We start from the raw sequence: 27,412 nt of genomic DNA on the forward strand, positions 1-27,412 counted from the left end.
CGGCGCGTCACGTTTCGCCCCTCTCCGGTTAGCATTTACGAACCGCCTCTCAAGGCTCGCCTCAGTAGCCAGTGGCGACTTCCATTGGTTCAGAAGCCAAAAACTTCCAGAGCCCAAGTGTGGGCGCAGCTGCCGCCCGAGCGTGGTTGGCTTCACTCTCAGGACTCCGCTCGCAGCCACCGCTGGCCCGGGCTCTCGTGCGCAATCCTTCCAGGGACAGGTGGGAGACCCAAAGACGACTCTGGTCCGTCGTAGCCGGGCCTGCCCTAACCCCTCCATCGGATGCTACCCGCAACAAACGCGCGCGCAGCCTCGGCACCGGAGCATCCACTAAAGCAGCCTTCCGTCAACCTGAGGTCCCCGCCAGTGAGGGCGGAAGTGGTAAGACTGACGTGTCACACGGGCTGCCTCCAGCTCGCCGGGAGGACCCTCTACTGAAGATGGGAGAACCGAGCTTTGCCGGGTCTCCGGAGCTGGGATGGACATCTCTCTGGAGAAAGGCCAGCGGAGAGCACCTGGCTGAGTCGAATGCGGTGCCCAGCCTGCTGTGGTCACAGCCGTTGTGATCAGGCACAGCGGAGGACAACCCCGTGCAAGTCGGCCTTCTGGTCCTCTCTAACCCCACTGCTCCCGCGCCGCTCAGGGGGAGACCCCAGCAGGAGCCCAAGGGCAGCTTACGGGGCCGCTGGCGCCGCCTTAGCCAGCCGCTCCCTCGTGGTGAGGACCCCGGAGCTGTGGCGGGATGGGGCCGGAGTGGCGAGGTTATGCCGCGTTGCCATGGAAACAGGCTAGGGCGCCGTGGAAGCCCCGGCGGGGGTCTTTTGTGGGAGGGTGAACTATACTGATCTCGAAGTCCCGAGTGGAGGTGGAACCTGGTTTGAGCGTTCTCTGGGACGCCATGTGATGTGGGGGTCGGGAAGCCCAAAGGGAAGGTGGAACCAGTGGGCGTCCATTCGAGAAACCTAACCTAGGACGTCATGGGTTGACCCCTAGTTTCTGTAACTGCAGGATTCTCCCAGATTCCACTGCCTTAAGGATGACAATCCTAGGGCAACCTGGAAGTTGGAGCTGCCAGTGTTTGCCAATCCTGATACTGCTGCTGGGCACAGACTATGAACCAGGGGTGGAAGGTGTGACACACTACAAGGCCGGTGACCCTGTCATTCTATATGTCAACAAAGTGGGACCTTACCATAATCCTCAGGAAACTTACCACTACTATCAGCTTCCAGTCTGCTGCCCTGAGAAGATACGACACAAAAGCCTTAGCTTGGGTGAAGTGCTGGATGGAGACCGAATGGCCGAGTCTCTGTATGAGATACGCTTTCGAGAGAACGTGGAGAAGAGAATTCTATGCCACATGCAACTCAGTTCTGCGCAGGTCAGCCCCTCCGCATTGTTTCTCTCTTAATCCTCCTTCCCAGGCATTAATAATGCTTTGCATTTATAGTTCAAAATAACTTTTGGAATCTATTTTAACATAACTGTATACTGACATACTTGTTCTGAAGTGACTTTTTCAAGAAAGAATGGATAATGAATTGCAGAAATCGAATATTAGATATTAAAGCCTAGGGCTTCTTGCTGCAAGTTTCTCTGTCAGCAATTAGTTCCTATCACTTTTGCCTACTTCTCTTTTCTTTCCTTTCATATCTACCTCTTGGCTCTTTCTCAACTCCTTCTATCTGCTCTTCCTTTCCTTTATTTTTTTTTTGTTTTTTTTTTTTTTGGTCCGGTCGCGGGGCCTGAACTCTGGGCCTGGGCACTGTCCCTCAGCTCTTCAGCTCAAGGCTAGCGCTCTACCACTTGAGCCTTAGCGCCACTTCTGGCTTTTTTCTTTTTTCTTATGTAGTGCTAAGGAATCGAACCCAGGGCCTCATGCATGCAAGGCAAGAGCTCTACCACTGAGCCACCTTCCCATCTCCCCCTTTTTTTTTTGGTGCAGTCATAGGCCTTGAACTCAAGACCTGGATGCTGCTCCTGAGCAATTTTGCTTAAGACTAACTAGCACTCTTACTACTTGAGCCACAACCCCACTTCCTGCTTTTGGGTGGTTAATTGGAAATAAAAGTCTTACAAACTTCCCTGCTCAGGCTCAATTTGAACTACAGGGTTACAGGCATGAGCCACCAGTTCCTGGGCAGTTGTCATGGTTTTTCCATTCACCATTCTTTGGTCTACTGCAGTCTTTTTTTTTTTTTTTACACCTTCCTGCTCTCCTTTTCTATAGCTTAACCCTTTCAAAGTCATACTTGCTTGTTTGAGGGTAATCCCAACATACTAGAACTAAACCCAGTGATTCTTAGCAGAATACTTTTGTCCCCCTAAAGTACCTTTGGAAATACCTAGAGATGTTTTTAACTGTCATAACTGGGGGATAATATTGCTGTGCAATGGCCAGGGATACTACATGCTACAAATACACAGATCAGTGTCCTCCCCACAAAGTATTACTAGCACAAAAGTTGAGAAACTTTTCTGAGAGTGTGACTGACTCCTGATTTTCTCTTTATAGGTAGAACAGTTGCGCCAGGCCATTGAAGAACTGTATTACTTTGAATTTGTGGTAGATGACTTGCCAATTCGTGGTTTTGTGGGTTACATGGAAGAAAGTGGCTTCTTGCCACATAGCCACAAGATAGGACTCTGGACCCATTTGGACTTCCATCTAGAATTCCATGGAGATCGAATTATATTTGCCAATGTTTCTGTGCGAGATGTCAAACCCCATAGCTTGGATGGGTTAAGATCTGATGAACTCCTAGGCCTTACCCACACTTACAGCGTGCGATGGTCTGAGACTTCAGTGGAGCGTCGGAGTGACAGGCGCCGGGGTGATGATGGTGGCTTCTTTCCCCGAACATTAGAAATCCATTGGTTGTCCATCATCAACTCCATGGTGCTTGTGTTTTTACTGGTGGGATTTGTGGCTGTCATTCTAATGCGTGTACTTCGGAATGACCTGGCTCGGTACAACCTAGATGAGGAGACCACCTCTGGAGGATCTAGTGATGACTTTGACCAGGGTGACAATGGTTGGAAAATAATCCATACAGATGTCTTCCGCTTCCCTCCATACCGTGGTCTGCTCTGTGCTGTGCTGGGTGTGGGTGCCCAGTTCCTGGCCCTTGGCACTGGTAAGATAAGAATTAATTGGAGATTTCTCCCAAAGAGTAGGTAGATTGTAAGAAAAGGTTTGAGGATTGGAGCTGGAAAGGTGGCTCAGTGGTAGAGAGCTTGCCTTGCATGCATGAGGCCCTGGGTTTGATTCCTCAGCATCACATAAGCAAAAAGAAAAAAAGCCAGAAGTGGCGCTGTGGCTCAAGTGGTAGAGTGCTAGCCTTGAGCTGAAGAGCTGAGGGACAGCGCCCAGGCTCAGAGTTCAGGCCCCACGACTGCACCCAAAAAAAAAAAAAGAAAGAAAAGGTTTGAGGATCTACTACTATTCAAGGTGAGGAGAAGATCTGAGGGGAAGGATGGCTCTAGTGAGGGTTGTGGGAATTTTCTAAACAACAGAACTAGGGAAGAGGGCTGGAAAGCTAGCTCAATGGTAGAAAGTGCTCGCCTTACATACATGAGGCCCTGGGTTCGATTACTCAGCACCATATAAGCCAAGAAAAATTTAAAAAAGAACAGAGCAGAGCTAGGGAAGACTATTTTGCATTGGAACTGGCAGAAGGAGCACACTTCCTCTGAAATTACAAAGATAGGTAAGATCTAACATGGCTTTCTACTATCATCCTATAGGAATTATTGTCATGGCACTACTGGGCATGTTCAATGTACACCGTCATGGAGCCATTAACTCAGCAGCCATCTTGTTGTATGCCTTGACCTGCTGCATCTCTGGCTATGTGTCCAGCCACTTCTACCGACAGATTGGAGGCGAGCGCTGGGTGTGGAATATCATTCTCACTACCAGTCTCTTTTCTGGTGAGGATTTTTTCCTTCCCTAGTGGGTCTGCTTGGACTTAAGAACACATCAAGGAATTTGGAATATAGTCAGAGTGAGATTTTAAAGGAGAGGGTAGGGGAGGAAGGAATGTAGGCAGAGAGAAAGAAAAGAAAAAAAAAAAGAATCCAAATGAACACTTTTTTTTTTTCTAACATGGGGCTTGAACTCAGGGCCTGAGTGCTGTTCCTGCGCTCTTCACTCAAGACTAGCACTCTACCACTTTGAGCCATGGTGCCACTTCTGGTTTTCTGGTGGTTAATTGGAGATAGGAGTCTCATGGACTTTCCTGCCTGGGGTGGCTTTAAACTTCGATCCTCAGATCTCAGCCTCCTGAGTAGCTAGGATTATAAGCATGAACTACCAGTGCACAGCTTTTTCTTTATTTGAGATGGGCTTGCTATGTAGCTCAGGCTAACCGCAAATTCATGATCTTCCAACCTTGAGTGTGAGGATTATATGAGCGCTATGTGGCTCAGAATGCTTTTCTTTGTCCTTCAGTGTTGGGGATTGAACCCAAGGTCTTGCATATATTAGGCAAACACTTTACCACTGAGCTATATCTCTAGGTTATCTTTAAAAAAATTTTTATGCTAGTCCTGGGGCTTGAATTCAGGGCCTGGGTGCTGTCCCTGAGCTTTTATGCTCAAGGCTAATGCTCTGCTACTTGTGTGAGAGCCCTACTCCTAACTTTTTGGAGGTTAACTGGAGATTGATGTCTCATGGACTTTCCTGCCCAGGCAGGCTTCAAACCCTGATCCTCAAATCTCAGCCTCCTGAGAAGCTAGGCTTGTAGGCATAAGACACAGGCACCTGGTTTGCCTTTTAAAAAACTTTTTTTTTTGGTCGTTCATGAGGCCTGAACTCTGGGCCTGGGCACTGTCCCTCAGCTCTTCAGCTCAAGGCTAGCGCTCTACCACTTGAGCCATAGCTCTACTTCTGACTTTTTCAGCTTATGTGGTGCTGAGGAATTAAACCCAGAGCCTCATGCATGCAAGCCAAGCACTCTCCCACTGAGCCCTGCCTTTTTTTTTTTTTTTTGGTCATGGGGCTTGAATTCTGGGCTTCGGCGCTGTCTTTGCGCTCTTCAGCTCAAGGCAAGCACTCTACCGCTTGAACTACAGCACCACTTCTGGTTTTCTAGTGGTTTATTGGAGATAAGAGTCTCTCTGACTTTCCTGCCCAGGTTGGCTGAACCATGATCCTCAGATTTCAGCCTCCTGAATAGCTAGGATTACAGGCATGAGCCACCAGCGCCCAGCTAGCCCTGCCTTTTTATTTTGTTTTGTTTTTTTGGGTCCAGTCATGGGGCCTGAACTCTGGGCCTGGATGCTGTCCCTCAGCTCTTCAGCTCAAGGCAAGTTTGAGCATGAGCTCAAACTCTAAAACTAGAGGAGAAAAAAAAAAGTTAAAATATCCAGAACCAGGCACTGGTGGCTCACACTATAATCCCAGCAACTCTAGGAGACTGAGGTCAAGGATCATAGTTCGAAGCTAGCCCTGGAAGACAAATCCCAAATTATCTCCAGTTAACCAGAGAAAGGCTGGAAGTGGGAGTATGTTCAAATGGTAGAGCTAAGAGAATGTGCAAGGCACTGAACTCAAGCCTCAATACCAGCATACACATAGACACAAAAAAGTCGTGAATCAGGTTTCAGATCCAGCAGTCTGAATCTAAAGCCTGTATTCTTAACATGGTTTAGATGAGAATATTTAGATTTAAAGTACACTCTTAAATTCATATTTGGATAGTCCCTCACTTATCTTGGAGGTAGGCTTACTTCAGTCCTTTCAAATGCAGTTGTCTGAATCCTTCATGTTACTAGTTTTAAGTGCTTGACTTATACATCACATATATAAAATGGGGCTTTCTGAAAACAGGGTCTCAATGCTAAGAATTTCCAATGCCATGACAAGACAGACCTTGAAGACAAGAGTATTTCTGTCACTTTCAGATCATGATGAGCAATTGCCCATGACGACACTGGGTAGAGGAAGGGGTATTGGCAAGACAAGGAACAAAGAACAATGTGGCATAAAAGATGAAGCCAGGCACCAGTGACTCACACATATAATCCTCATTACTCAGGGGGCTGAGATATGAGGATTGCAGTTTAAAGCCAACCTAGGGAAAGGAAAGTCCATAAGACTCTTATCTCTAGTTACCCACCAAAAAGCCAAAAGTGGAACTGTGGCTCACATGGTAGAGTGCTAGCCTTGAGGAAAAAAAGTTCAGGGACAGCATCTAGGTCCTGAGTTCAAATCCCAAGACTAGCGCGCGTGCGCACGCGCACACATACACACACACACACACACACAAGTGAAGAAGAAAGCAATCAATTCTATATGATTATCCAAGAATGTGGGTGGGCCCTTAGAGTTGTAGGCTGCTTTAGCCCTCTTCTTTAGGACCAGTCCGAGTGGGTACCCCACACATATAACTCCTAATGCCGATCTCTGTGGGAACCCATTCCTACAGTGCCTTTCTTCCTGACGTGGAGTGTGGTGAACTCAGTGCACTGGGCCAATGGTTCAACACAAGCTCTGCCAGCCACCACCATCCTGCTGCTTCTGACGGTTTGGCTGCTGGTAGGCTTTCCTCTCACTGTCATTGGAGGAATCTTTGGGAAGAACAATGCCAGCCCATTTGATGCACCTTGTCGTACCAAGAATATTGCCCGGGAGATCCCACCCCAGCCATGGTACAAGTCAACTCTCATCCACATGACTGTTGGAGGCTTCCTGCCTTTCAGGTATCCTTCGTCCCATAGTCATGACTCAACTTTTCCCACTCACCTCGTATCATAACCCATTAATAATTCCTAGTTCTGCTGTACCACCAAGAGCTCATTAAGTAGTTCAATGCCCTAGCAGAACTAATCTTCAGTTAGTTCAGATTAAGCTCTTCCACTCAAAGTAGTAAATGGCTGTATGCCCCCACATTATGCTTGCAGAACCTGGGTTCTTTAGTGTTTTAGTGGCATCATTTGGGGCTTAAAGCCCATTTGATTACTCATTCAACTTGTTGAGTACCTCTTTTTGCCAGGTAGCTAGTGCAGTAGCAAATAAAACAGACAAGATCCCTACTTTCAAATGATCAGTGAAGATGTTCTTTCTTTTCGCTTATGTGGTGCTGAGGAATCGAACCCAGGGCCTCAGGCATGCAAGGCAAGCGCTCTACCACTGAGCCACCTTCCCAGCCCCAGTGAAGATGTTCTTGAAATGAGAGCAGGTAAATCATAGGCAAAAGAATCCCCACTGATAGCCAGGCGCCGGTGGCTCACACCTGTAATCCTAGTTACTCAGGACGCTGAGATCTGAGGATCACAGTTCAAAGCCAGCCCAGGCAGGAAAGTCCATGAGACTCATCGCCAATAACCTACTAGAAAACCAGAAGTGCCGCTGTGGCTCAAGTGGTAGAGCACTCACCTTGGGCTGAAGAGCTGAGGGACAGTGCCCAAACCAGAGTTCAAGCCCCATGACCAACAAAAAAAAAAAAAATCAAATCCCCACTGAGGCCAGGAAATCTAGGGCAGAGAGAAAGAGTGGTCTCAGTTTCCACAGGGACCCAAGACCCGATAATATGGAAGGGTGTGGGCTTGATTTTGGTTCCATCGTGGTACTGACAGTGCACAGTGTATTGTGTTTTCTCTTCACAGTGCCATCTCTGTGGAGCTGTACTACATCTTTGCCACAGTCTGGGGTCGAGAGCAGTACACGTTGTATGGCATCCTCTTCTTTGTTTTTGCCATCCTGCTGAGTGTGGGGGCTTGCATCTCCATTGCACTCACGTACTTCCAGTTGTCTGGGGAGGATTACCGCTGGTGGTGGCGATCTGTACTGAGTGTTGGTTCCACTGGCCTCTTCATCTTCCTCTACTCAGTTTTCTACTATGCCCGACGCTCCAACATGTCAGGAGCAGTACAGACAGTAGAATTCTTTGGCTACTCCTTACTTACTGGTTACGTCTTCTTCCTCATGCTGGGTACCATCTCCTTTTTTTCTTCCCTAAAATTCATCCGTTATATCTATGTTAACCTCAAAATGGACTGATTTCTGAGTGGCAGAACTATTTTTTTTCCCTTTCTTCATACCCTGTTGATCTCTCCTGACAGCTTTTCTCCTGACTGAATTGTGTGATGGCAATGTTGCCTTATTGTTTGCTCTTTGGGCCCTCCCTTCCCCAGGAGAGCCTGGAAATTATAAATCTCTATTATATAAGGAATATATATTTGAACTTTTTAAGTTGCCTTTAGTTTTGATCCTGATTTTTCTTTTTACAATTATCAAAATAAAATTTATTAAGAAAAAGGTCCTGTAGTTGGAGATTTGGCTCTGTTTACAGAACTCGAGGTCCTCTTAGAAAGTCCGCTATGAATACACTGAGTTCTCCCGCACAGCTTGGGAACCCTCGGCCGGCGGAACCTATGTTGCCAGGGGACGGGTTTCCGTGGCCCAGTGGGGAATTTCTTCGTAGGGAGTGAGTTAAATCACCTTGGCAACCAGAGAGTCGTGGTGTAACGCCCTTTCCGCCGGAAGTGGGTCAGGTCCACGTGCCGTCCCTCCCCCCCTCCCTTTCCCAGCCCGGTAGCGGCGGCTCTGCTGCTGCCATGGAGCCTGCCGGCCTGGAACTAATCTTACGGGAGCTCCTGCTCCCGGATACCAAACGCATCCGTCAGGTATGAGGCAGGTGGGACCGGGGCAGGGCTAACAGGAGACTTGGAGAAAGGCCCAAGTCTCACCCAGCTTTTCCCCCAGGCCACAGAGCAGCTCCAGATCGCCCTTCGCGACCCTGCCGCCTTGCCTGCCCTTTGCGACCTGCTGGCCTCAGCGTCAGACCCTCAGGTAAATGTCCAGCTCTTTCCCCACCAGCGCCACTCTGTGGGCTTCTCAGTGTCTTCCTCACATGTCTGTCTCTACATCTTAGATCCGCCAGTTCGCAGCTGTGCTGGTCCGTAGACGACTCAACACCCACTGGCGACGCCTAGCTGCAGAACAGCGTGAGAGGTGGGCTAGGCCTGTGGCGGGGGGCGGCCAAGTTGAGGTGACTGTGGCTGGCTGGGTACCAAACATTTGAAACTTGTCTTCCAGCTTCAAGTCTCTGGTCCTAATTGCCCTTCAGAGAGAGACAGAGTAAGTGACTACCTCACCCTTTGCTTTGATCCTGACTGACTCTAGATTGTGATTCTGAGTTTCTACCTTCTTTTCAGCTCCACACTGGGACTGGGGGAGTGTGGCAGGGCAGAGACTTCAACCCTAAACCAAGGGTGGAGCAAAATTCTAATTCTTTTGACAACTAAAGTTCTTGAGAATGGGTGATGATTGTCTGCCAAACTGGAGTCAGAAGAATGAAATTGAAATTCAGGTTGAATGAGGCCAAAGATCACACAGCAGACTCAGTGCTGCTGGGTTCTCTCTGAGCTGATGTTTCTTATGTTCCAACTTGGCAAAGATCTTGTGCTCACAACCTCCTGATGATTTCTGTCCTGGCCTACTCCATTGAAGAAGAGCCATGGGTATGCAGGTAAAGGCATTAAAGGGTGATTTCAGGGGAGTCTCCTGTTTGCAGGCACTTTGTGAGCCTCAGCCTGGCCCAGCTCTCAGCTACCATTTTCCGAAAAGAAGGCCTGGAGGCCTGGCCTCAGCTCATGCAGCTTCTTCAGCACAGTACTCGAAGCCCCCATAACTCTGAGAAAGAGGTACTGTCACACTTAGGAGGAAGGGACTGAGGGTCTGGATATATCATAAAAGCTTTTCCTTCCCACCCTCAATTCTTGGACAGATGGGACTTTTGCTGCTAAGTGTGGTGGTGACTTCCCAGCCAAAGGCCTTCCAACCCCATCATCGGGAGCTTCTTCGGCTTTTAAATGAGACTCTTGGAGAAGTGGGCTGTCCTGGGCTACTATTCTACTCCCTGCGTACTCTAGCCACCATGGCTCCATACCTCAACATAGATGACATGGTAAGACAGAGGCCCTAATCTTTATTGTTTACTGGCTTTACTGTTGCAGGTTTCTAAGCAGCTTCATTTTTGTTTTTATTTTTGTCAGCTGTGAGGTCTGAACTCTGGGCCTGAGCACTGTCCCTCAGCTCATTAGTTCAAGGCAAGTGCTCTACCACTGGAGCCACAGCATCATTGCTGGCTTTTTCTGCTTATATGGTGCTGAGGAATCGAACCCAGGGTCTCATGCATGCAAGGCAGGCACTCTACCACTGAGTCACCTTCCCAGCCCCTTCGGATTTTTTATCTTTCTTACTAGATTCTTCCTAACCATATGGAAGGGAATACTTTGTTTGTGTGGCCAGACCTAGCTGCTGTACCTCACCTCCTTTTCAAGATTACAGACTGAAGATGCTACCAGTTTCTGGGCCCTGGAATTTAGGCTTCATTGTGCTTTATGTGACCAATCTCATCTTGTATTTCCCAGCCTCTTGCACGAATGTTGGTGCCTAAGCTTATTGTTGCTGTGAAGACTCTGATCCCCATAGATGAGGTAAAGACAGAAGGGTGGGGAGGGAGCACATTCTATGGGAAGGATTGTACCCAAGCTTGCAGCTTGATCCCCAGAAGAGCATGATTGGGATGACTTGTCTGTCAGGCAAAGGCATGTGAAGCCCTGGAGGCTCTGGATGAACTGCTGGAGTCAGAGGTTCCCATCATCACTCCCCATCTCTCTGAAGTCCTTACATTCTGCCTTGAGGTAAGCCTCAATGCATGGCCTCTGTTGTTTGTTTTGCTGTCAAAGTATTCTTATTTATTTATTTATTTTTGTCAGTTATGGGGCTTGAACTCTGGGCCTGAATGCTGTCCCTCAGCTCTTCAGCTCAAGGCTAGCGCTCTACCACTTGAGCCACTGTGACATTTCCGGTTTTCTGAGTTGTTTATTAGAGATGAGTCTCACGGACCTTCCTGCCTGGGCTAGCTTTGAACTGTGATCCTCATATCTCAGCCTCCTGAGTAGCTAGAATTACAGGAATGAGCCACCAGGCGCCCAACCTTGTCTAACTATTCTTGCTGATTCTTGCTGTCTCTGGGCAGGTAGCTAAAAACATAGCCCTGGGTGATGCAATACGTGTACGTATTCTCTGCTGCCTCACTTTCCTGGTCAAAGTTAAGAGCAAGGTGGGTGTCCTCTGATATTTTTTGTCTGGTTTTGGTTTGGGGGCAGGGGTATGTATGCATACATGCATGTATGTAGTTCTGGGGCTTGAACTCAGGGCCTGGGTGCTGTACCTGAGCTTTTATGCTCAAGCCACAGCTCTACTTCTACCTTTTGGTGTTTTTAATTGGAGAGAAGATTCTCATGGACTTTCCTGCCCAGGCTGGCTTTGAACACAATCTTTAGATCTGTGTCTCCCAAGTAGCTAGGATTATAGTCTCCTCTGATGTATATTACCCCAACCCTATCTCCACCCTTAATCTCATTGTCTGAGCTTTCTATTGATATCTAAAGGTTGCTATTTAAGCCTAGGCCTGGCCTCACTGTAATTTATATCTAGGAGATTAGGAATCTTATTTGGGGTTCCTTGGAAGTTTTTAATGCACCCAAGAGATTTTCAGGAATAATGGCTTTTTCTTTTCAAGGCCATACTGAAGAACCGTCTGCTGCCTCCTTTGCTGCAAACTCTTTTCCCCATTATGGGTGCTGAGCCACCCCCAGGGCAGTTGGATCCTGAAGACCAGGATTCTGAAGAAGAAGAGTTGGAGATTGGGCTGGTGGGGGAGACTCCCAAGCACTTTGCTGTACAGGTAGGCTATGGGGCGGGCAGGGACAAGCTGTTAAGTGGCTGTGGGATGTTAGGGAGATAGAGATGGAATCAATCTCACTGTGCTTTATCAGGTGGTGGACATGCTGGCCCTACACCTTCCCCCTGAGAAGCTCTGTCCCCAATTGGTAAGTGTAGTTCTATTTATTTATTTAGTGCTAATACTTGGGCTTGAACTCAGGGCCTTATACTCTCCCTAGATGCCCATGTTGGAAGAGGCCTTGCGGAGTGAGAACCCATATCAGCGCAAGGCTGGGCTCCTGGTGTTAGCTGTATTGTCCGACGGAGCTGGTGACCATATCAGGCAGAGGTAGCTACTTAATTCCTGTCCCAGGATGAGGGGGGCCAGAGAGGGGGGTGGGGAACACATCCTATGGCAGTCCTGCTTATATTGTTGTTTCAGCTTGTCAGTAGCACTGATCAGCCACTGAGTATTTCTCCATACTTTGAAAGCTAGTTTGAAACTGCTGCTGGGTTTGGAAGATAAATGAAATGGCCTTCCAGTCATAAGGACCAGAGGATGGTACTACCAGCCAGTGATAGAGAAAGCCTTGGTTTTCCCAGGAGAAATGAGAGGACATGTTAGCCTAGGGCTCTTAGATCCTGCCTCTCAGACTTTGTCCGTTATCTCATCCTGTTCAGACTGCTGTCCCCACTGCTACAGATCGTGTGCAAAGGCCTGCAGGACTCCTCACAAGTTGTGCGCAATGCTGCACTCTTTGCCCTGGGCCAGTTCTCAGAGAATCTACAGGTCAGCAAGACTAAATCTGGGCAGCTGGCTTTGTCCCTCGCCCATACTAAGTGTCAGCTTCCCCTCTGTTTTCATCTTTTCAAGCATATTTACTGCCACTGGCACTCAGGGGTATGTCCTGCAGGTGAACCTGACTTCTGCTTCTCTTGCTCCCTCCCCTAGCCCCATATCTGCAGCTATTCAGGGGAGGTGATGCCGATGCTCCTCACCTACCTGAAGTCAGTGCCTGCAGGGCACACACACCACCTCGCCAAAGCCTGCTATGCCCTGGAGAACTTCGTGGAGAACCTAGGTAGTGATGGCAGTGGGGAGTGCAGGGGAAGTGCAGCTTTGACCAATAGGAGCCAAGTGCATCTCCCGCATTGCCACCTGTAGTGGGGAGAAGCAGATGGAGAGGCTATAGAGTCAGCCTGGAGGCAGGTCCATTTACAGAAGGTTGGAGATCTGGGCTGATTGGTCACTCTTTCCCACAGGGCCCAAAGTACATCCCTACCTTCCAGAGCTTATGGAGTGTATGCTGCAGCCTCTGAGGAACCCCAGCAGTCCCCGGGCCAAGGAGCTGGCTGTGAGCGCCCTGGGGGCCATTGGTGAGGAGAAAAAGAGACAGGAAGTGACCTTAGAGGATTCATTCACCCTGTACCATTCTGCCTGTGGGAGGTGGTCCTCCTCCCCTCTCCCCCGCTCTTTTAGCTCTGATTCTGTCCTGTCCTACAGCCACAGCTGCCCAGGCCTCCTTCCTCCCTTACTTCCCCATGGTCATGGAACATCTTCGGGAATTCCTGTTGACAGGCCATGAAGACCTTCAGCCTGTGCGGATCCAGAGTCTAGGTGAGTGAGGGATTCCCAGCTCCAAGGAAGGGCTGATGTTCTGGTGTCCCCAGGGCCGAAAGCCTATCTTCCTTCTCATCTCATCAAAGGCTTTTTCTTCTCCATACCTAGGAGTAGGGTAGAATTGTTAAAATCCTATCATCTCTGTGTCTCAGTGTACCTCTGCATCCTTGCCTCCACAGAGACTCTGGGGGTGCTGGTACGAGCAGTGGGAGAACCCATGAGGCCCCTGGCTGAAGAATGCTGTCAGTTGGGGCTGGGCTTATGTGACCAGGTAGATGACCCTGACTTGCGGCGCTGCACGTGAGTGACCCCTCATCCTGGATCCATAGTTCCTGTTCCACATTTGAGTCCAGGTTTCTCTGAGTTCTGTCACTCTGTCTCTCAACTGATTATACAGTTTCTTTCTGCCTCTACCAGGTATAGCCTATTGGCAGCTTTATCAGGACTGATGGGTGAGGGCCTGGCACCCTACCTGCCAAAAATCACCACACTCATGCTGTTGTCACTGCGTTCCACCGAAGGCATTGTGGTGAGCAGAGGGCATGTACATAAGATGAAGTTAGTCAAGCTGGCCCTGTGATAGGAACTTTCTCCTGGGTACCCCCTTCCCCCAGTGAGTCTCTATTTTGCTTCCTCCATCCAGCCTCAGTATGATGGAAGCAGTTCCTTTCTTTTGTTTGATGATGAGAGTGATGAGGAAGAGGAAGAGGAGCTCATGGATGAGGATGTAGAAGAGGAAGATGACTCTGAGATTTCAGGGTATGGAGTAGTGTGTCTCTACACCAGGGACTGCAGTCTCTGACTCTGGACAAGGGGCCTTGTTGGAGCTGCTCGCACTGGTGCCTGATCGCTGCCTCCCCACCTTCCTGTAGGTACAGTGTGGAGAATGCCTTCTTTGATGAGAAGGAAGACACGTGCACTGCACTGGGGGAGATCTCTGTGAACACCAGGTGAGCATTGGCCCTTCCCCTGGCACTGGGAATCCCACCTGGAAACCCTTTGCCCACTATTGTGTGTCTGTCCACAGTGTGGCCTTCCTTCCATACATGGAGAATGTCTTTGAAGAAGTAGTGAAGCTTTTGGAGGTGAGTTAGTGGGGCACTTGGACTGAATCTGTGTTCACTCTGCACACAGCAGCACACACCTCGCCTCTTTGTTCCACAGTGTCCTCACCTCAACGTGCGGAAGGCAGCCCACGAGGCCCTGGGTCAGTTCTGCTGTGCACTTCACAAGGCCTGTCAGAGCTGCCCTTCAGAACCCAACAATACTGGTGAGAAGCAGAAGCCTGGCCAGGCTGGGAACTTGGGGGCAGGGCAGGGCAGGGCCTGACCAGTTGTGTTTCCAGCTCTGCAGGCTGCCCTGGCCAGGGTGATACCATTCTACATGAAGGCAGTGAAAGGAGAACGAGAGCGCCAGGTGGTGATGGCTGTGCTAGAGGCTCTAACAGGGGTGCTGCGCAACTGTGGGTCCCTCACACTGCAGCCCTCTGGGCGCCTTGCTGAGCTCTGCAGCCTGCTCAAGGCTGTGCTACAGAGGAAGGTAAGCAGGATATGGAGGACTGGGGAAGAGGAGGTTCCAGAGGCCCTATAAGACCAGCTCCCTATGTATCTCCACCTTCACGGACAGGAAGGGCAGAGAGCCCAGACTCACTTGAGCTACATTTCTTCCTACAGACAGCCTGTCAAGACACAGATGATGAGGAAGAAGATGATGATCAGGTGAGCACTAGAGGTGAAGACAGGCCTCAGTAGCCCAGGTAGTCTTGAAAGGGCCTGGGTGGGTAGTACACTTGGCTTGGCCTGGGGGAGCCAAGAACACGGGAGATTGGTGACAAAACCCTGACACCACTGAGGCAGTATGAGTTCAGGGGAGAGCAGGGTGGCCTGGGAAGACTTGGAGTGATAAGTAGGAGTAGGAAGGCTAGGGCTACAAAAAGGTACACCCTAGAAGCAGGGCAGATACACCACAAAGGTCAGCCCCCAGAACCACAGACAGCCTGAAGGAACACAGCGTTGACCCTGCTGCTCCAGTCCCTGACTTGACTTCACAGGCTGAATACGATGCCATGCTGCTAGAGCATGCTGGAGAGGCCATTCCTGCCCTGGCAGCTGCAGCTGGGGGAGATGCCTTCGCTCCTTTCTTTGCTGGCTTCTTGCCGTTGTTGCTATGTAAGACGGTGAGTGCTCCATTCTGTACCTTCAAACCCCTACTACCCCTGTGCCCAGTGCCTGCCTTCACAGTGCCCCAGTCCCAGGCTGATATGCACTACTCCCTTGCCTTCCCCCACAGAAACAGGGCTGCACAGTGGCAGAGAAGTCCTTTGCAGTGGGCACACTGGCAGAGTCCATTCAGGGTCTGGGTGCTGCTTCAGCCCAGTTTGTATCTCGACTGCTCCCAGCGCTGCTGAATACTGCCCGAGAGGCAGACCCTGAGGTGCGGAGCAATGCCATTTTTGGGTTGGGTGTACTTGCAGAACATGGAGGTCGCGCTGCCCAAGAGTATCCTTGGACTGTAAGAGGGGAGAGTGAGATTGGCAAGGAGGATTTGGGATGGGCAACGTCTGCCCATGTGCATTAATCTGTTCCTTGACTGTGGATCAGCCATTTCCCTAAACTCCTGGGCCTCCTGTTGCCCCTCCTGGCACGGGAGCGACATGATCGTGTCCGTGACAATATCTGTGGTGCTCTCGCCCGCCTGTTAATGGCCAGTCCAACAAGGAAACCAGAGCCCCAGGTGAGGAGGGAAGGGGACATCAGGCAGAACCTGGAGGTTCTGAAGCCAAGGAGGGAAAGACGTGGGCAGGAAAGTAGCCTGAGGCATCTCTTGTGTCTAGGTGCTGGCTGCCCTGCTTCATGCCCTGCCACTGAGGGAAGACTTAGAAGAGTGGGTCACCATAGGGCACCTCTTCAGCTTCCTGTACCAGAGCAGTCCCGACCAGGTAACCTTGATGCTGGCAGCCCTTATGAATAGGAGGGGTGGGATGTTCCACGCCTGATGACAGGCAGAGGTGGTGTCAAGTTGTAGCTAATGCAGGCAGGATGGGTTCAGCTTCCTCTGGGTTTTTCCTCCTCTATTTTCCTGCTCATCTGTGAGGATTGGCAGCTGGTCCTTGCTCGAAAAAGCATTTTTCCTTAGCTACATCTCTGCTACGCTACGTGGAACCTTGGGCATTACTGTCGCATTCCACCATACATTTGAGTCAGAGAAGCTCTGATCTTGGGGCTTGAACTCAGGGCCTGGGACCTGTCCCTGAGCTTTTTGTGATCAAGGCCAGTTTTGTACTATTTGAGCCACAGCTCCACCCCCAGCTTTTTGCAAGATAGTATCTCACGGGCTTGCCTGCCCAGGCTGCCTTTAAATCAAAATCTCAGCCTCCCGAGTAGCTAGGAGATTTTGCATGTACCAAGCTAAGTTTGCCTTCATATCCATGTGTTCTTGTTGTCTTTGTCTTATACCTTTAGTCTTGCCATGTTAGAAGAATGTTTGGCTGTCTGCTTCTAATCATCTTTAGTCATACATCTCCCATCTCCTCCAAAAAGGGAATTATTACTACTGTTTCCTTGTTCCTTCTCATGTTGACAGTTGGATGTCTGTGAATCAATATTGGATGCAAACAGCCCTGACAGGAGACTGCTTCTCCTTGTCCCCACCACCCACCTTAGTCCTGGGGCCTAGGGCTGCTTCTGTCGCCAAGTCAACCACTCATTTCCCACAGGTAGTAGATGTGGCCCCTGAGCTCTTGCGCATCTGCAGCCTCGTCCTGGCAGACAACAAGTTCCCACCAGGTGAGGATGATGGAGGCTGGGGGGGCGGAGTGGGGGGGCGGTAAACAGGGCTCAGAAGATATGTGGAGCCAGTAGGGTTTAGGAACCCAGTCCTCCCCTCTCCACCCAGACACCAAGGCTGCACTGCTGCTGCTCCTGACGTTCCTGGCCAAACAGCACGCTGACAGTTTCTACACAGCTTTGGGCTCCCTGCCTGCTGACAAGGCTCAGGAGCTCCAGGCTGTGCTGGGTCTCACATAGTCTACAGGCTGCAGCTGGGCCAGAGAAGCAGAACATGCCACGGCCCTAAGACCACCTCAGCCAAATTTCAACTCGCGCCTTACCAAAGATTCTGGGCCTCATATTCACTTGGACTCAACCCTACTTGCTGCCTTACAGGAGTGTTCTTGGACTGTATGTATTATTATAGGTGGAGTCGTGACTTACTGTAATAAAGACAGTTTGTTTTCTGCTTGGACAATAGCTCTGAGAGCAGGAGGGTTAGCGATGTACATTGAAAAATAAGGCAGGCAAGGCACAGGGAGACAGAAGATGGTTTAATGAAGCTGGTTTCTTACAGCTTTGCAAATGGGCTCTACCCTTGGTAGAATTTGGGCCCCGGTTGAATCAGGATGTGCCCATATGGCTCCTCTTGTTCCATACGAATGATCTGCTGTGCGCACAGCACTAGTCAAGAAAGAAGAAAACACAGGTTACAGGAGGGAGTTCTTGTAGTGGCCTCTGGCCTGTGTGCCCTCGTGCCCACACTTACCCAGGAGCAGGTAGAAGACCCGGGCAGCCATTTTGCGGGGGCTAAGAGGAGGCACAAGGCTGCTGAAGTCCAATTTCTGGTTGGCCTGCAGTCCTAGTGCCACTGCCCTATTGGGATCGAGAATGGTTAGCGGGGGCCTCAGCCCTGGGGTCCACCCTATTGACACACACCCACTTTCCTGATACCTGTGCACAGCCCCCAAAGTGAGCAGCTCAGGCTCTGGGGGCAGCTCCAAAGGCAATTCCATGAGCATCTCGGGGAGTTCAGGCACCACCGGCAATGCAGGGGGCTCTGGCTGCTCTGCCTCAGTCCAGCCCCTGAAGAACATGGGAGCCACAGCAGGGAAAGTGGCGACTGTGACACTGATGAAGGACACAACGATCCTACCCCTGTCCAGCTCTGTAGTCTGAACCCAAAGCCTGGCTACTTACCACCGTTCTTCTGGAGGAACAAGACTGGTACGAGACCTCTCCTCTTCAGCTGCTTCTAGGGAAAGCTCTGTTGGGTTGAAGAAAGACATTGAGGCAGTGTCTTTATTCTTGGGTCTAAGCAATCAAGACCTTGTGGCCCAGATGGAAATGTGGTAGAGGGCCTAGCACACAAGGCTCCAGGTTCAATCTCCAACGAAGCCCCTTTAGTATAACTAATTGGGAGGCTGAGATCAGGAGGCTTACATTGGAAGCCAACATGGGCAGAAAAGTCTTAACTCCGTCTCAGTTGAACAAGCTAGGTATAGTGGTACGTGCCTGTCACCCCAGTGATGGTTGGAAGCAAAAATAGACATGGTCCAGGCATGCATGTAAGGAAGACCCTTACCTCAAAAATAACCAGAACAAGTTGGGGATAGATGGATCGAGCCTTTAATCCTAGCTACTCAGGAAGCTGAGCTATCTGGGGATCAATTTGGAGCTAGCCCAGGCAGGAAAGGCCAGGGTGGTTAACTGTTAACCACCAAAAAAAAGACCAGAAGTTCTAGAGGACTAGCTTCGAACAATAAAGTTCTTAAGTTCAAGTCCCAGGACCAGCACAAAAAATAAAGGGCTGAGGAGTGGCTCAGTATTAGACTGCCTGCCTAGCAAGCATGAGATCTTGAATTCAAACCTTAGTACCCTACACATACATACACAAACACTCCCTTGTGTTACGTTTCCACCCCATTTCTGACAGAAACAGCTTCACACCAGCTGGAGTACTAGTTTGTTGTGGCAGTGGTTGTCTCCCATCATCCCCTTTTCCAAGTGCTTACCTGAAGACAACATGAGGGGCCCACTGGGCTCCTGGGCTTCTCTTAGGACCTGTGGGTGGGAGATCAAGAACTGAGCCCCAAGCATCTGGGGCTTAGGCCACTTGATGGGACATGAGACCTTGAGCTTTTTACTGTTGGTTGATAGGCAGCAAGAAAAGATAGCTGGAGCCCTGGCAAAGCAAAGCTTTGGGGATTCACAGGACACAATGCAGGTGCAGTTACCTCAATATCACTTGGAGTTTCAGCCTTTTTGCCTTCTATCTCAGGTTCCTCTTCGACCTCCGTAGGTGGCCTCTGTATTCTTGGGGGTGCCCGGGCACAGTGGGTCCAGAGAGACAGTAACTCTGGAGGTAGCCGGGCAGCTGAGGATAAAGGGATGAAGTTTGAGTCATAAGAAACGAGAGTAAAACATAAAGCTTGGTTCTGAAGATTTTATGTGCCCAACTATCGTTCTTACAGAGAGTCGGGGTTCTGAACAGCTCTGCAGGGCTCCTGGTCATCCTCTTGGGAGGCTGTACCTTTGGCTGTGTGATGGGAGGTCAGAAGCCCTTTTAGAAGGAAGGTAACCTTGGCCCTTCACCTCTGCTTTGTACATGCATGTGTATGCAACCCTACACACAAGCAATCTCCAGAAAATAGTGTTTCTTGTTGTGGTTTAATCCCCATTAAATTCTTTGTTTCTTCCTCTTCCCCCCACCCTCCACTCCCATTGGAGTTCAGAAGGTCCAGCCTGTCCTGAGTCCTTTCCCCAGGAAGAGCCTGGGTTGCACTCACACACTCCCAGCAGTGAGCTCTGGTTTGCAGTTGTTCCTGGAATTTCTCCCGGGAGATCTGAGTCTCCTTGTCCCAGAACAGTAACTGGCGGCGGCGGCGGCGAGCAGGTGGCCCCCCAGGAGATGGAGCCTTCCTCTGCAGAGAGGAGAGGAGGTGGAGGCAAAGTTAGCCACACTCCTGATCCTCTTATCATGGTTTTTTTTTTTTAAAAAAAAAAAGGCCCCACACTAGGGGGTACCTGGGGAAAGAGCTTGGGCCAGAACATGCACTTGCAGGTCAGTCATACCTTCTTGTAAGAGGGTTCCCATTTGCGAAGGAAGACCATACAACATGAGAAACGGAAAAGGGCACTTTTTTTGGGGGGGGGGTCCGGTCGTGGGGCCTGAACTCTGGGCCTGGGCGCTGTCCCTCAGCTCTTCAGCTCAAGGCTAGCACTCTACCACTTGAGCCACAGCGCCACTTCCGGCTTTTTTCTTTTTGCTCATGTGGTGCTGAGGAATCGAACCCAGGGCCTCATGCATGCAAGGCAAGCGCTCGACCACTGAGCCACCTTCCCAGCTCCTCATAGGACCATTTTTTATTTATTTATTTTTGCCAGGCTTGAACTCAGGCCCTGAGCTTCTTTTGCTCAAAGCTAAGTACTCTACCACTTCAGCCACAGTGCCACTTCAGGCCTTTTCTGTTTATATGGTACTGAGGAATCAAACTCAGGGCTTTGTGCATGCTAGACAACCACTCTACTAAGCTACATTCCCAGCTTTGATTTCATAGGACTCTTAGGGCAATGATAAAGTTACACAATGTCCCTCATAGGGCCTGACTTTTTTTTCTTCTCATTTTCTTTTTTTCTTTTTTTTTTGTCGGTCATGGGCCTTGAACTCTGGGCCAGGGCGCTGTCCCTCAGCTCTTCAGCTCAAGGCTAGCGCTCTACCACTTGAGCTACAGTGCCACTTCCAGTTTTTCTGGTGGTTTATTGGAGATAAGAGTTTCACGGAGTTTCCTGCCCGAGCTGGCTTTGAACCGCGATCCTCACATCTCAGCCTCCTGAGTAGCTAGGATTACAGGCGTGAGCCACCAGTACCCCGCTTTTCTTCTCATTTTCTTAAGAAGTAGTATGGGGCTGGGAAGGTGGCTCAGTGGTAGAGTGCTTGCCTTGCATTCATGAGGCCCTGGGTTCAATTGCTCAGCATCACATAAGCAGAAAAAGCCGGAAGTGGCGCTATGGCTCAAGTGGTAGAGGGCTAGCCTTGAGCTGAAGAGCTGAGGGACAGCGCCCAGGCCCAGAGTTCAGGCCCCATGACTGACAAAAAAATAAAAAGAATTAAGTAGTTGTACAAAGGAGTTGCATTCAACAAAGCCTGGCCTGACTCTTAAGCTCAAAACCATCATTTCTTCAGCTCTGAGGCTTCCTGTGTCTCACCAAGAAAGTTTTTACCAACCTGGCTTCCTGTGCCTCGGAAGTTCTACAGGAGGGATCTCCTCAGGAACTCTCTCTGGAGTTTTAGACTCTAAAAGATGTCGAATCTTTGAAAAGAGTTTGGGATCAAAAGAAAAGTTTCACCATTAGCCCTGTACTTTCCCATTTTCAAAACACAACAGAGGGGCTGGGAAGGTGGCTCAGTGGTAGAGTGTTTGCCTCCTATGCATGAGGCCCTGGGTTCAATTTCTCAGCACCACATAAGCAGAAAAAATCGGAAGTGGTGCTGTGGCTCAAGTGGTGCTATGACTCAAGTGGTAGAGTGCTAGCTTTAAGCTGAAGAGATGAGGGACAGTGCCCAGGCTGAGTTCAGGCCCCACGACCAATTAAAAACAAAACATAGTGACATGGTAATTTTTACACTATTCATTTATGTTGTTGTGCTGCAGGGAATTGAGTCCAGAGGCTCATGCGTGCTAAGCACATGCTTTGCCACTGAGCTGCATACCCAGTCTTAGACCCAAATTTTTTTTGGGGGGGGGGACAGTCATGAGGCTTGAACTCTGGGCCAGCATGTTGTCCCTGCGCTCTTTAGCTCAAGAGAGTGCTGTACCACTTGAACCACAGTGCCACTTCTGGTTTTCTGGTGGTTAATTGGAGATAAGAGTCTCATGGACTTTCTGGCCCGGGCTGGCTTTGAACCTCAACCCTCAGATCTCAACCTACTTAGTAGCTAGGATTATATGCTTGAGCTACCGTGCCCAGCCTGGCTATGATTCTTGATTGCAAACAGTAGATGGGTTAGTGGGAGACAAGTTTGTATATGGCCCCAACAAGAGTCAATGCAGGGCTGGGAAGAGGGCTCAGTGGTAGAGTGCTTGCCTTGCATGCATGTGGCCCTGGGTTCAGTTCCTCACCACCACATAAGCAGAAAAAGCTGGAAGTGGTGCTGTGGCTCAAGTGAGCTGAAGAACTGAGGGAGAGTGCCCAGGCCCAGAGTTCAGGCCTCACGACAGACCAAAAAAAAAAAAAAAAAAGTCAATACAAGGATAAAACAATGACCCAGAAAGTGTTATGCTTCCAAACAGCATTTTGTTCTGGTTGGGAGTGGGGTGAAAGCTTCATGGAAAAAGGGTAGCATCTGAACTAGGTCTGTAAGGTTCTATAGGATCTAACTAATAGAACGCAGAGTGACCATTATGGACTAGTCAGATACCCTAGGCTTTCTCTGTACAGGACCACTGTGACAGCCCTTTAACATATCTCCCTTAGGGGGGACTTAGAGCAGGTTCCCTTCCTTGAATCCTATAAGATTGACACAAGGACAGCACCTGCTGGGCCCTAGAGACACACCTTTAATCTTTGCTACCCAGGAGGCTTGAGATTTGAGGATCTGTTTATAGCCAGCCCAGTCAGAAATACCTGCAAAAGCCAAATGTTGATGGCTCATGCCTGTAATTCTAGTTACTCAGGAGGCTGAGATTAGAGTTTTGTGGTTCAAAGCCAGCCCAGGCAGGGAAGTTCCTGAGGCTTATCTCCAATTAACCAAAATAGAAAACCAGAAGTAGTGCTGTGGCTCAAGTGGTAGAGTGCTGGCCTTGAGATGAGGGACAGGCCCAAAATTCAAGCTCCACTACAAAAAAAGAGAAGTCTTCAAGTCTTATTTAATCAGCAAAAAGCCAGAAGTGGATGTGTAGTGTGGGCAGAAGACAAGGACAGTATGTTCCTTCCCTTCTACAGTTTACAACTTTGAAATGTTCCAGGGGAATAAACCTTACCTGAGGGATATTGAAAGGGCTAGGAAGGCTGGGCTCCACGGACATCAATCCAAAAAAGGGATCCGGAGCATCTTCTAGGGTCTCCATCATGGCCAGGCAGTTGGGAAGCAGCAGGCTGGGTCTGGAAGAAAATGTGAGATGTTAAGGGTAGAAGCTGAACCAAACATGTAAGTGCTCCATCAAAGTCTGAACCATTCTAGTCCCAGATAAGTGTCCACAATAGGTCAGTATCCACTTACAGGTCTGTGTCTACCATATCAATGCGGATCTGCATCTGGGCCCGGTGCAGGCGCTCCAGTGTGTGCTGGATGTCCTCTGTAAGCAGGAAGAGCAAGGTAGAGAACCAGCCTACCCTGCCAGCTGTTAAGCCCTCCCCCATCTGTAGGATTCCCAGTCTTACCCACGAGGTACTGGCACTGTTGGAAGTAGACCCGGATCACGCCAATCTGCAGCTGGGCCGAGAGATACAGCGAGAAGCGGGGTCGTGGCAGGCCAGGCATTGGGGGTTGAACTTGGACCAATACGTAATCAAGGATTTCCTGGCTGAGAGAACAGTGATTATTGCTGCACCGAGAACAGCCCCCACAGACTAACCCCGCCCCCACCCTTTCCCCCACTCCCCCACATTTCCACTGCCCCCTCATTTTTCCCTCCCCCCACATTTCCTGCCACCCCGCCCCCTTGCCTTTCCCACCCCCACCTTTTTTTGCCCTCTCACTTTCCCGCCCCCACCTTCCCTGCTACTCCCACCTCTTTTTGCCCTCTCCCCTTTCCTGCCCCCCACCCTTTTCACCTTTCCTGGTCCCCTTTCCCACCCTTTGCTCCTCCACTAGGTTTCCTTTCTCTACTGTTCTGGGTCTTACCATGTCTTCACCACGTTCACCTTCAGGTATTCGCGCTTCACCAACCGGCTGCCACGTGTCGCTGCCAGCCTGCAGTGGGTAAGGTGAGGTGGTTTGTGTGTATGCACGTGTTCACGTGTGCTGGTGCTGAGGGTTGAACCCTGGGTCCCGTCCCATAGCTTTTTCCTCTAGGTTGAGACTCTACCACTTGAGCCATAGGAGAGTAGAGTCTCACAGACTTTTCTGCCTGGGCTGGCTTTTAATCTCGATCCTCAGTAGCTAGGATTTCCTGACTAGGATTACAGGCATGAGCTCAGGGCACCCAGCTGGGAGGTGGGTTTGGAGTGCGAGATAGGTTTGCCCCTATCAGGCTCAGAGCTTACCAGATGGTGGAGAAGCAGCCGGTATGGCGCTGAAGCACGTTGGGATAATAGAACATTTTCCTTCGGAATTCACTCTCCCACACTCCTCCGTCCGGCTCTCAACTGAAATTCTTGAGGGGCATGAGAAGAAAGAGAAGTAAGCATTTGGGCGAGTGGACCCACGAAAGCGCAGTTAACGAGGTGGTCAAGAATGGGTAGTTACATTGAGGGGATGACTGAACAGAAAAGCCAGAACTGGGACAGTCCTCTTTGCCAGCCCCCAGTGGTGTCACGCGTCGTTAGGATTGCACATGGAGTAGAACTTACTGCACTGTATAGGGCTGGCTTCCAAGGATGGAGATGAACTCCGCGGCGAGGCCTGAGCTGGGTTGCAGAGCAGGTCTCAGAGCGCGGCGTCTTCCACAGCAGGCCTTCGTCCGCCAGCCTCACACGAGGTCTGCCTCACGCACGCAGCAGGGTCGCCTTCCCGGCACACGACTGGCGTCCCGCGGCAGGCTCTGGAACTTACTGTTCAGTTCTCGTGCGCCACGACAGCCAATGGGGAGACAAGTTGGCGGAGGGCGAGGGTTCCAGAGGTCAAGTCACCCCGGTGTCTTGGAGACAGGCAGTGAACCAATCAGAAGAACGTTGCGCGTGGTGAGTGGGCGCATTTTGAATGGTCCTGGCCAATGGATTTTCGTTCTCGGGCCATTGTAGCAAGGTCTTGTCCGAAGCTTTCCACTGACCAATGAGCGGGGAGCACCCCTAGCCTCGCCCTGGCGCCAAGACTGGCAACTAAGTGTCTCAACAGGCGGCAGAGGTTGGGTCATGGCGGGAGCAATTGCAGTGGCCCTGCCGAAGGTGCCGAAATGTCAGGGAGGGAGGTGCCCGGCTGGTGCATACACCTGCCTTTTCCACTAAATTGGACCAGGCTAGACTGAGAAGGCCTTTGAGTTGCCACAGGTTAATGGAGAAGTCAGTTTCATAACTTAAATTTTGAACAACTTAGCTTGGAGACATGTTCCGTCTAGTTCTTTTGAGTTGAATGTGATCTGGCTGAAGTAAGTTTTAGATTTTACACTAGGCATTGTGGTGAACAACTGTAATCCCAGCACTGAGGCAAGAGAATGGAAAGTTCAAGACCAGTCTGAGCTATGTGATGAAACTCTTTAAAAAAAAAAAAAAAGCCAAGTGCTAGTGGCTCATAATACAATCTTAGTTACTGAGAAGGATGGGATCTGAAGATCATGGTTCAAAGCCAGCCCAAGCAGAAAAGTCTGTGATACTCATATGGAAGTGGAGCTGAGGCTCAAACACTAGCCTGGAGGAAAAAAAAAAAGCTAAGCAATAGCATGAGGCCCTGAATTCAAGCCCTAGTAATACCTTTCCCATCACCCCCCATGGCCCCACCCCCCAAATAAAAGCAAAATACACTTTTTTTTTGCCAGTCCTGAGGCTTGAACACAGGGCCTAGGCACTGTCCCTGAGCTTTTTTTGCTCAAGGCCAGCACTCTACCACTTGAACCACAGTGCCACTTCTGGTTTTTTCTGTTAATATGGTACTGAGGAATTGGACCCAGGGCTTCATGCATGCTAGGCAAGCACTCTACCTCTAAGCCACATTCCCAGCCTGCAATATACACTTATTGGCCCCTAAAACCTATTAATCTCAGTCATTCTCTTTGGCCATATCGGAGATTGAATTTGGGATTGGATGTACTTAATTGGGCAGGCACTCTACAACTTGAACCATTGATTTAAGTTCCCAGCCTGCATTAGTTTGTTTTCAGATAGACTCTCTAGCTTTAGGACAGGCTAGCCTCAGACTACAATCCCTACTTGTGCCACTTGAGTAACTAAGATTTCACACATTGTCTCAAATTATTCTTTCTTTAAATTAAGTCATATGGATATATTTACAAATAACTGGACCTTTTAGTTTGAGAGCTTTTGAAATTGGAATCTTGTTTTTTTGGGGGGGGGCTGTTTTGAACTCAGGGTCTTGCATGCCTAGCTTTCCTGCTCATTCCTGACATCTTGAACTGTGCCCCCAGCCTGACTTTTTGCTGGCTAATTGAGAAAATAATTGGAGATACAGTCTCTTGGACTTTTCTACCTCAGCCAGCTTCAAACTTAGATCCTCAGTTCTCAATCTTAAAAGTAGCTAGAATTATAGGGTAGGAGTCCAGCTTAGAAGTAAAGACACGGAATGAAAGACAAGAAACTAATTCAGAACAGACTGCCCCCGCCCCCAGACAAAAAAAACCAAGCACTGGTGGCTCATGCCTATAATCCTAGCTGCTCAGGAGGCTGAGGATCCCAGTTCAAAGCCAGCCTGGGCAGCAAAGTTCATGACACTCTTATCTCCAGTTAACCACCAGAAAACTGGAAGTGGCACTGTAACTCTAGTAACAGAACTCTAGCCTTGAGCTGAAGAGCTGAGGGACAGTGCCCAGGCTCAGAGTTCAACCCCCATGACCAGAAAAAAAAAAGTCCAAGTAATTGAGGATCCAAAGGCAATTGTATACTGAACATCTTTTCCTTGATGCTCAAGCAGTTGCTTATTTAGGAGCTTGGCTTCTCAGCAGGATGAGGAACAACTTAAGGAAAGAGAAAATATAGAGAAGCAAAGCACAAAGGGAGCACTGGAGCTAGTCATGTAAGATAACAAGAACCTAAGTGGGGTTAGGTATTTAGACTTGGTCAGATAGGTGAAACTGAAGGCTTATAAGAATAGTGTGAGGGCTGGGAAGGTAGCTCAGTGGTAGAGCGCTTGCCTTGCATGCCTGAGGCCCTGGGTTCGATTCCTCAGCACCACATAAGCAAAAAAGAAAAAGCCGGAAGTGGTGCTGTGGCTTAAGTGGTAGAGCGCTAGCCTTGAGCTGAAGAGCTGAGGGACAGCGCCCAGGCCGAGTTCAGGCCCCACGACCGGACCAAAAAAAAAAAAAAGTGTGACAAAGCCGGGTGCTGGTGGCTCACGCCTGTAATCCTAGCTACTTAGGAGGCTGTGATCTGAGGATCATGGTTCAAAGCCAGCCCAGGCAGGAAACTCCGTAATAAACTCCAATAAACCACTGGAAAACCGGAAGTGGTGCTATGGCTCAAGCAGTAGAGCGCTTGACTTGAGCTGAAGAGCGCAGGGATAGCACCCAGGCC

General features: G+C 49.7%; 3 protein-coding genes across 3 annotated transcripts; 2 read left to right on the forward strand and 1 right to left on the reverse strand.

The window, feature by feature from the left end:
• The first annotated feature begins 438 nt into the window (after positions 1 to 438).
• Tm9sf1 (transmembrane 9 superfamily member 1) lies at positions 439 to 8,265 on the forward strand. Its single transcript, XM_013025390.1, has 6 exons — positions 439 to 717; positions 1,009 to 1,381; positions 2,516 to 3,137; positions 3,748 to 3,933; positions 6,432 to 6,705; positions 7,612 to 8,265. The coding sequence occupies exons 2-6, from the start codon at positions 1,037 to 1,039 to the stop codon at positions 8,003 to 8,005; spliced, it is 1,821 nt and encodes a 606-aa protein (XP_012880844.1). The 5' UTR covers positions 439 to 717; positions 1,009 to 1,036; the 3' UTR covers positions 8,006 to 8,265.
• A 174-nt stretch (positions 8,266 to 8,439) lies between these two features.
• On the forward strand, positions 8,440 to 17,548 carry Ipo4 (importin 4). Its single transcript, XM_013025389.1, has 30 exons — positions 8,440 to 8,631; positions 8,711 to 8,797; positions 8,880 to 8,959; positions 9,044 to 9,085; positions 9,522 to 9,651; positions 9,735 to 9,914; positions 10,381 to 10,446; positions 10,552 to 10,653; positions 10,992 to 11,075; positions 11,538 to 11,702; positions 11,794 to 11,847; positions 11,920 to 12,029; positions 12,362 to 12,470; positions 12,633 to 12,762; positions 12,944 to 13,057; positions 13,185 to 13,298; positions 13,481 to 13,601; positions 13,719 to 13,830; positions 13,945 to 14,060; positions 14,174 to 14,251; positions 14,329 to 14,386; positions 14,466 to 14,571; positions 14,647 to 14,840; positions 14,975 to 15,019; positions 15,352 to 15,477; positions 15,591 to 15,799; positions 15,902 to 16,034; positions 16,135 to 16,239; positions 17,017 to 17,086; positions 17,196 to 17,548. The coding sequence occupies exons 1-30, from the start codon at positions 8,563 to 8,565 to the stop codon at positions 17,324 to 17,326; spliced, it is 3,240 nt and encodes a 1,079-aa protein (XP_012880843.1). The 5' UTR covers positions 8,440 to 8,562; the 3' UTR covers positions 17,327 to 17,548.
• A 59-nt stretch (positions 17,549 to 17,607) lies between these two features.
• On the reverse strand, positions 17,608 to 25,427 carry Rec8 (REC8 meiotic recombination protein). Its single transcript, XM_013025323.1, is given in 16 exon segments — positions 17,608 to 17,752; positions 17,838 to 17,944; positions 18,023 to 18,154; positions 18,269 to 18,335; positions 19,084 to 19,132; positions 19,306 to 19,445; positions 19,541 to 19,607; positions 19,858 to 20,001; positions 20,003 to 20,055; positions 21,297 to 21,381; positions 23,053 to 23,173; positions 23,292 to 23,367; positions 23,453 to 23,595; positions 23,916 to 23,984; positions 24,278 to 24,387; positions 24,584 to 25,427. Coding segments are annotated over 15 exon segments (1,401 nt in total). The 5' UTR covers positions 24,334 to 24,387; positions 24,584 to 25,427; the 3' UTR covers positions 17,608 to 17,660.
• Between the last annotated feature and the right edge of the window lie 1,985 nt (positions 25,428 to 27,412).

This window comes from Dipodomys ordii, unplaced genomic scaffold, assembly GCF_000151885.1.
Source record: "Dipodomys ordii isolate 6190 unplaced genomic scaffold, Dord_2.0 Scaffold84, whole genome shotgun sequence".
In the NCBI taxonomy this organism is placed as follows: domain Eukaryota; kingdom Metazoa; phylum Chordata; class Mammalia; order Rodentia; family Heteromyidae; genus Dipodomys; species Dipodomys ordii.